The sequence below is a fragment of the Papilio polytes genome, unplaced genomic scaffold (assembly GCF_000836215.1).
Source record: "Papilio polytes unplaced genomic scaffold, Ppol_1.0 DF822733.1, whole genome shotgun sequence".
Lineage (NCBI taxonomy): Eukaryota > Metazoa > Arthropoda > Insecta > Lepidoptera > Papilionidae > Papilio > Papilio polytes.
Window position 1 is genome coordinate 2,349,622 of NW_013526471.1, and position 8,948 is coordinate 2,358,569.

The following is an 8,948-nucleotide window of genomic DNA, read 5'->3' on the forward strand; positions in this document are numbered from 1 at the left end:
TTACTATTCTTATAGAAGTTGGAATCGATAGATTTATAGTCAAATTAATATTGACCATAACAAATAATGAGAGTAAATGTTTAATACCACTACAGCCGTACGTAATCGAATTGGATTTCGCTATTATTTCTGTCATCGCTAAATTCTCTACACTATAATCAATACTAGAATTGTCCAATAAATTAGTTATTAAGAAATTAATAATTTTAGAAGAGTTCGATAATTATTTAAACCGAATATCGATAGGTCAAAATTGTTCACTATGCGTGTTTGCTTCGTCACTACGATACCTGTCTATTAAATATGGCATTTGCTTTCATACAAATTGAATTCGATACTTCATATGCGTCATTTATCAAACTAATCTATCTTATTTAGACAAACTACAGACGAACTATTTTGCATCGGGGCTCGTATATGTCACTTTAAAAATGTATAATCACTGTTTTCGATAATTTGTTATTTGTTAACGTCACATATGGGAAGTTTATTGACAATCGTATTTCAATAATAATTTCTGATAATGCGTATATCAGCAAGCGATAAAACGGTTAACATATCTCCAATCTAAATTGTAATTGAAACATTGCCTAATATTTTTATGATTGGGCCAACAATATTCATTAATGTAAGCAATTTTATTAAAATACCTAGCTGTTCCCGTGTTTCATCCGCATGAAATTATGAAAATTTTATTTTATTGTTTACATTTGTCAAATTATTAATAGCAAATGTCAAAATGACATGACATAACAAACCTTAGCAATCTTGCTTTCTTGATGTTGGCAGCAACTTATGGTCTCTTTCCCATATTAGAGTTTTTATCCAAAATATTTATCCCCTAAGTTTAATAGCGTGATAATATATAGCCTAAAGCGTGACGTAAGTATAGGGTTTTTTCTTAAAAAAAGAGTTATTCATTAACATGCTGTAATTGCTGAGATCTTAGGCAACAAAGAAGTGTGTGTTTACGCTTTATTATAATAGTATAGACATGTAGATAAATGATCCCGCGCGGTTTTGATCCAAATTTACTTTGAAAATGAAATGAAATAATTTTAACACAATAAAAATGAAAAACATTTTATTAAAGACAATAAACATAAAATTGAAAACAATCAATTATACTTAAAATTATATAATATCAAAATTTTAATCCCTGTTATTTTAAATTACTATTTGTGGTAATACTGGTTGTATTGTTTACATTTGTCAAAGTTAAAAATATTCTGTTATTGCTGATATCCTACATAACAAAGAAGTATGTGTTCACGCTTTATTGCACTAATAGTATACATTAGTGTGATATTTCATATCGCATATTTCGGACAATATTTTTGGTAAATTCCTTCCCAAAATTCCAACTCATCTTTGTCCGGTGAGCTACCAAGAACCAAATTTTCACCTATGTCCAAATATTCTTGTCCTTCCAAAGTGTACGGCTGCCAAACAACACCAAGACTCTCATCGGGAGTTGGGTTACTGCGAAATAAAGGAAACAATTAACTACAAAACAAAATCAGTTACCAGCTTTTTTATACTAGGAGGTAGCAAACATGCGACTCAATTGAATTCGGGGATGTTTCTTGCGCGCACACTCATACTGTGTAATCGTGATATTTTACTGAGCGAGTCAGCCCATCCAGGTGTAGATGTTATAAAACGAGCTTTGACTTGAAGGAGAACTTTGACGTAAGGCAAGCTGCACGTATCTCAGAACAAATTAAACCTAGTCTGATGTAAATCAGTGTAAGAGATGACAATAATAATGATATATCTCCGAAGTATAAAACTTGACTATGGTTTCATTGCTAAAAAATAGTTTGAATTTAATTATAAGGTCACTCACCCGTATTTTGCAAAATTTGTCCAGAGTTTTGTAACTTGATCAATCATCTTAAAAACTCTAGAGTTTACATCCAGTTTTGGGTTTAAATCTGCTAACATTTTTATGTGGAAGATATAAGGAAGATCGTCCGCATGACTGACTAAGGCCTTATCTCTCAAAACAATATCTTCGACTCCCATTACATGTTTGAAAACATTAAACTCAGATTTGCAGGTGAATTTATATAGAAAAACTCTGTTTTTCCCCCTTTTTGCGCAATGTTTTTGGAACGAAATCGTTGGATATTTAAAGTTTTCAGTACCAAAATACTTTTGCAAATAGTACACGTTTTCCATAGAAACATCTTCGTCCTTAAAATAAAAGTTTTTTATCATTTTACCTATTTTTATTTGATCGATTAGAGGACAATGTATAGCGATTGATCTCGGTACGAAAAATTCTGGATACTTATTAGCCTGGTCGAACATTTTATACACGCTATAACCGCACCCAAGGAATAAAACTCCCTCATCTTCAGTAAAGCCTTCCATAACATCCACACCTTCATGTATACCAGAATTACGTAATATTTCAATTGCTTCGTCGACCATAAAACGTTCATTATTTCCAAATTGTTTTTCTACAACAATATTGAAGGGCACAATAAGAGCTTCTTTGTTTGATTCTGCATACGACATTGTAACGTGTTTCTTAACAAGTGCTTCAATAGGTTGTGCCTTTAAAAACTGGCAAATTACCCTATCGTCCTTTGAGTTACATCCTAATTCTCGAGCTAATTGTAGTGATCTTTCTTTAACCATAAAACCTGTTGCCCAATGCGTGATAGCGAGTCCACTTTGTGGTATGGCTCTTTTAAACAATCCTTTACTCATAGGTGATAAAAGGTGAAAACAAACGCTGCCCCCTCCTGCACTTTCTCCAAAAATGGTTACGTTATCAGGGTCACCTCCAAAGTTACTAATATTCTTTTGGACCCATCTAAGTGCAGCGACCTGGTCTTTCATGCCCGCGTTACCGGGCACGTCTTCGGTATCCAGACAAAGGAATCCAAGGACCTCTAGTCTATAGTTAAACGTGACAAGAATAACGTCATGTCTTATTAAATAATTGGGTCCGTATACTTCATCTGAACCAGATCCACCGGTGAAACCCCCACCATGGATGAAAACCATTACCGGCATCGGTTCGGTTGGATTTAGTTTCGGTGAGAAAACATTAAGGTACAGGCAATCTTCGCTTCCCAAATTCACTGAGCGTGAAAAAACATTATATTGATAGCACTCGTTTCCTAACTTCTTTGCATCTCGTACTCCACTCCAAGGTATAACTGGCTGAGGTGCCTGTAAAATTATAATACAAGAATAGTATTTTATAAAATAAGAATATCCGTGGCATTGTACTTGAGAGCTAGTCCGAACCGGATATTATTCTACACCACGTTCGATTGTAATTTAAGTAATAAATGATACTTCATTTTTTTAAAGATAAGATTATCGTCAACTCAGATATTGCAGTGTTAATAAGGTCTTGGCTCATTAAGTAGAACAACCTGTGTTTAAGGAGCCAATTCCTTCTGTTTTAATTACATGTTATCAAAAAAAAATTCAAAGGCATTTGTTTAGAATGCATTTATTACAAGACATTTAAGTTGTTACTAATTATAAATGATAGAAATAAATAAAAATTACATGTTAACTGTCTGACATGTGTGCTTGTGTGTGTGCGTGTGTGAGTTATTTAACTTTTTTTAATGTTAATTATACTTGAACTATAAAAAAGCAACAGATTATTACTTTTCGACTTTACGTGATCATAGATTTTTACACGCCTACATTAATAAAGCTTTTTATCTTGAATTAAATCTATTTGAATAAATAAAAAACGAGAAAGCAAAAGATTACATTACACTAAACACCAATTACATCAGATTTCGTAAGAGTTTCTTAGACTATTTTGTTGAGTATAGAATATTCTAGCTTTCGACCGCGACTTTGTGCACGTGGAGATTAAAAAAAAAAGTGAATGTATTCCTCCAGACTGTGCTCTACATCTATGCCAAATTTCATCTAGATTCGTTCAACCGTTTAGGCGGCAAACTCTAACAAACAACCATCCGTCTATACGTTTTTATAATATTGGTAAGATTTACCTTGAACCTCAGGTCTCCTATTGGTGGTTGGGCATATGGAATGCCTTTGAATCTGAATATTTTTCTTCCATATTCATTGTTGGTCACCTCACCTTCCAATACACCATCGTTGATTCGTACCCTCACCATTTTTAATAATCTTAGAAGATTATTAGACTTATCGACAACGACTGAAGTCGTAAAGGAATGTCGTGCGATTATAAATAATATTTTTGCTGATTCACATTCAATTCGGGTTTTACGAAATACGTCTTTACTTGCACGCGTTACCAACACTTATCATTTAGCAAGATATGTATAATTGTCTATTGGATTGATGAGTCAATGCTTTAGGAACACGTTTTTTAAACAAGAGAAGGTCAATATTTGTCGTGCAAGAGTTTTTGTTTAAAGATTAGTGTTTTTCTTCAAAGTAAAATTTAGAGAGAAGATTTTTTTAATTTTTTTTTTATGAAATCAAATTAAATACTTAGTTACAAAAGTAATTTATTCGAAACTAGCTGCTCCCGTGCGGCTTCATCCGCATGAAATTAAGAAAATTTTATTTCATTGTTTACATCTGTCAAATTATCAATAGCAAATGTCAAACTGACATCACACGACAAACTTTGGTAATCTCGTTGGTAACCTTAATGTTGGCAGCAACTTGTGGTCTCTTTGCTACATCAGGGTTTTCTTTTCCAAAATATTTACCCCTAAGTTTAATGGCGTGAAAATATATAGCCTAAAGCATGACGTAAGTGTAGGGACTTTTATTAAAAAAAGAATTATTTAAAAATATGCTGCAATTGCTGACATCTAAGGCAACAAAGAAGTACATATGTGTTTACGTTTTATTATAATAGTATAGATCGAAAACATAAAGCTGGAAACAGTAGATATATTTTATCTTTGTGATATCAGGTATAATAACTATTGCAACATGAAATCTATATATTATCTATAATGGTATAAACAATTATGTGTTTTTTTTTCTATACTAATATATTATAGCGTAAACTTATACTACTTTGTGGCGTAGGATGTCAGCAATCACACCATGTTTTTGAATAATTATTTTTTTAATAAAAAGCCCTACACTTGCGATACGCTTTAGACTATTTGTATTTACGCCGTTAAACTTAGGGGGAAATATTTTGGATAAAAATAAAAACTAATGTGGGAATGGGACCATAAACTACAAGCTGTCAACATCAAGTAAGCAAAGTTGTCATTTATGCATTTGAATTTTGTCATTTGACAAATATAAACAATAAAATTAAGTGATAATTTCGGATGAAGCCGCACGGGAACAGCTTGTTTATTATACAAAATTAAGAACTAAACTACTGAGTATTTATTCACCAAATGTTTTCCCGCAATTTACAAAAATAATCTTTTTAGAATATCATCATCACCAGCTTACTATACGTCCCCACTGAGGGGTTCGGAGCCTACCCTAAGTTAGAATATCCCGTAAACCAATTACAACCTTTAAAGTAATTTTAGATCTAAAGTTTAAAATATTTTCTTGTCTCAAATTATGAAACAGACACAATATTGAATTAAAAATAAAATATATATTGCTACATCGAAGTATTTGAAAATATTTTGATTACGGAATTATATTTTATAGCGCATACTTTGGACAGTATTTCTTAAAAATACGTTCCCAGAATTCCAGTTCATCCTTGTTTGGTGCAGTACCGGCCACTAAATTTGTACCGATGTCCAAAAAGTCCTGGCCTTCTAAAGAGTATGGTTTCCAAATAACGCCGAGACTTTCATCGGGTGTTGGGTTACTGCGAATAAAACAATATTAAATAAATAACATTGTTAAACAGATACAAAATAAATATCAGTTACAATTACATTTTATCTTACCCGTATTTAGCAAAATTCGTCCAAAGCTTTGTTATTTGATCTATCAACTTAAATACACGTGAAATATCGATATTTGGGTTATTTGTGGTGAACATTTTCATAGGGAACAGATAAGGAAGTTCATCACAATGACAGGCTATAGCCCTATCTCCCACAATATCTTCGACTCCCAGTACGTGCTTGAAAATATTTAATTCTGATTTGCAGGTAAATGTATAAAAGAAAACCTTATTTTTTCCTCTTTTTGCACACATTTTTTGAAATAAAATTGTGGGATATTTAAAGTATTCTGTGCCAAGATACTGTTGCAAAGTGTACACGTTGTCCATAGAAACGTCGTCATCTTTAAAATAGTAATTCTTTATCATTTTGCCTACTTCTATTTGATCGACTAGTGGACAATGTAGAGCGATTGGTCTCGGTACGAAAAATTCGGGATACTTATTCGCCTGGGGGAACATTTTATAGACGTTTTGACCGGATCCTAGAAATAAAACTCCCTCATCTTCAGTGTAGCCTTCCATAACATCCACTCCCTCATGTATGCCAGAATTACGTAATACATCGATAGCTTCACTAACCATGAACCGTTCGTTATTTCCAAATTGTTTTTCTGCCGTTATACTAAAGGGGACAATAAGAGCTGCCTTATTTGTTTCCTGATAGGTTACTGTAATGTTTTTCTTAACAAGTGCTTCAACAGGTTGTGCTTTTAAAAATTTGGACACCTCCTTTACGTCTTTTGAAGTACATCCTAGTTCTCTAGCTAATTGTAACGATCTTTCTTTAATCTCAAAACTTGTTCCCCAACAAGTGATAGCCTGTCCACTTTGTGGTATGGCTCTCTTAAACAATCCTTTGCTCATGGGTGATAAAAGGTGGAAAGAAACACTCGAACCTCCGGCACTTTCTCCGAAAATCGTAACGTTGTTAGGATCTCCTCCAAAGTTGCTGATATTCTTTTGAACCCATCTAAGTGCAGCAACCTGATCTTTCATGCCCGCATTACCCGGTGCGTCTTCCGTGTCCAGGCAAAGGAATCCGAGGACCTCGAGTCTATAGTTAAACGAGACAAGAATAACATCATTTCTTACTAAGTAATCTGGTCCGTACATCTCATCGGAACCACTTCCGCTGGAAAATCCTCCTCCGTGAATCCAAACCATGACCGGCAGCGGTTTTGCGGGTTTTATATTCGGTGAAAACACATTAAGGTAAAGGCAGTCTTCGCTTCCAGCAATAAATTCTCGAAGAAAGAAAACATCGTATTGCTGACATGGATTTCCCAACTTCTTAGCATCTCGCACTCCGCTCCAAGGTTTTGGTGGCAAAGGAGCCTGTGGGACAAAAAATAAAACGTGTGTAATAAAACCACAGAAGGAAAGGTGTAAGAAAAAAATTGAAACATAGCTACTAAATATATATGCGGACGAATTAGTACATTATTGGTTACAAAGAGTGTCTCGGTATACTGTATTTCATGTTTTCTTTTTATTTTCCTTATATCCCTATATTCTTATATTCTTATATCCATAGGGATAAAAATTATATATAGATATAATTTTTATAAATTACAATGTGTTAGTATAATAAGTATTTCGTTAATAGTTACATGCGTATTTTTATGGCTGCTGTTTTCGCGTATAAATTGCTCTGGCAGTTTGGCAGAGACTCGTACTAAAAAATAAAATGATACCTTTTATATTCCTATCGGTCGATCTCCGTTTCAAAAGCTAATTAACATTTTGTTTTTGCTTAATTCTAAAATTGACTACTGCCATGTAACATCCATGTATATGTATGTAACAGTTGCTAAGTATTGAGCGTTTGCAGGTTTTTATTACTTACATGTTTAAGAAATAAAACAAAGTATTGGGCGCAAGTGAGTGTGTGTATCTGTCAGTATGAGATCTGTCGTTTATATTATTACTTCGTCCACGTGGAATTAAAAAAAACATCAAAGACTAATCTATCTATACTATTATAATAAAGCGTAAACACACACTTCTTTGTTGTCTAAGACGTCAGCAATTACAGCATATTTTTGAATAATTCTTTTTTTAATAAAAAAGCCCTACACTTACGTTACGCTTTAGGTTATATATTTTAACGCCATTAAACTTAGGGGATAAATATTTTGGATAAAAACCCTAATGTGGGAAAGAGACCATAAGTTGCTGCCAACATTAAGGAAGCAAGTTTGTCATCATGTCATGTCATTTTGACATTTGTAATTTGACAAATGTAAACAATAAAATAAAATTTTCATAATTTCATGCGGATGAAGTCGCATGGGAACAGCTAGTTATTAATAATTAAAAATATTAAAGACTACCTATGTTACTCAGTGATAACGTAGCTTTTTGTTGATGAAAAGGATTTTGGAATCGTATTTATTAGTTTTTGAGTTCTTTCAATACACTCAAAAATACAAATACCATACTTTTTCTTTATACTATTAGTATGTTTCACTGCAAAATAACTCGGAAAGGTCTTAATATTTATAAATTTATGGTGAAATTCCAAAAAGGTCACTATATCATCTTTGTCTATTCCGAACATCTCGTACTTTAATACGCCAACATCTATTTCTATCAAATACACGGTAAATTTTAATTTATAGCTCATTATTCTACGTCATATGTCTTGTATCATATATCTTATCAACAATTTCAATTTACTGCATTGTCTTGTACCATTTACGCCACAGTACAAAGGTTTCGACAACGCTTTTCGTTTTCTAATGAAGGTATATTTTATAGAGATATTAGTAAAATAAAGTAACGAATTAACTCAGTTTAATAAATCATATTATTATATTAATATCATATAATATATCATATCATACTAATGTTATAAATGCGAAAGTTTAGATGGATGGATGAACGTTTGTTAGCGTTTATAGCCTAAACGGCTGAACGGATCTCCACTTAATTTGGCACAGGTTTAGAGCATAGCTTGAAAGAACACATAGGCTACTTATTATCCCGGGAATAGTTACGGTCCCCGTGGGATTCTATAATTTAGTTATTTAATGTTTACTCGATCATTCTGCAAAGGTTCTACACATCTTATTGAAATTTGGCA

General features: G+C 32.9%; 3 protein-coding genes across 3 annotated transcripts; all 3 read right to left on the reverse strand.

The window, feature by feature from the left end:
• Window positions 1-1,226: 1,226 nt before the first annotated feature.
• Window positions 1,227-4,266, reverse strand: LOC106105743 (cholinesterase 1-like). The gene is made up of 3 exons (XM_013286175.1): window positions 3,999-4,266; window positions 1,850-3,189; window positions 1,227-1,482 (listed from the first exon to the last, which is right to left on the reverse strand). Exons 1-3 carry the CDS (start codon window positions 4,125-4,127, stop codon window positions 1,311-1,313), a joined length of 1,641 nt encoding a protein of 546 aa, XP_013141629.1. The 5' UTR covers window positions 4,128-4,266; the 3' UTR covers window positions 1,227-1,310.
• Window positions 4,267-5,591: 1,325 nt separating this feature from the next.
• LOC106105746 (esterase CM06B1-like) lies at window positions 5,592-6,226 on the reverse strand. Its single transcript, XM_013286178.1, has 2 exons — window positions 5,862-6,226; window positions 5,592-5,779 (listed from the first exon to the last, which is right to left on the reverse strand). Exons 1-2 carry the CDS (start codon window positions 6,188-6,190, stop codon window positions 5,608-5,610), a joined length of 501 nt encoding a protein of 166 aa, XP_013141632.1. The 5' UTR covers window positions 6,191-6,226; the 3' UTR covers window positions 5,592-5,607.
• A 6-nt stretch (window positions 6,227-6,232) lies between these two features.
• Window positions 6,233-7,194, reverse strand: LOC106105671 (cholinesterase 1-like; the record flags this gene model as incomplete). Its single annotated transcript, XM_013286094.1, has 1 exon — window positions 6,233-7,194. A coding segment is annotated over exon 1 (795 nt), but the record flags the coding sequence as incomplete, so codon positions are not given.
• Window positions 7,195-8,948: the final 1,754 nt, after the last annotated feature.

Bases quoted from the DNA above. Each gene is read 5' to 3' on its own strand.
- LOC106105743 (XM_013286175.1), bottom strand. From the start codon at position 4,127: ATGGTGAGGGTACGAATCAACGATGGTGTATTGGAAGGTGAGGTGACC. The intron at 3,190-3,998 runs GTAAATCTTACC...ATAATTTTACAG, and splicing joins TAGGAGACCTGAGGTTCAAG to GCACCTCAGCCAGTTATACC. The intron at 1,483-1,849 runs GTGAGTGACCTT...TTTATTTCGCAG, and splicing joins ACAAATTTTGCAAAATACGG to TAACCCAACTCCCGATGAGA.
- LOC106105746 (XM_013286178.1), bottom strand. From the start codon at position 6,190: ATGGACAACGTGTACACTTTGCAACAGTATCTTGGCACAGAATACTTT. The intron at 5,780-5,861 runs GTAAGATAAAAT...TTTTATTCGCAG, and splicing joins ACGAATTTTGCTAAATACGG to TAACCCAACACCCGATGAAA.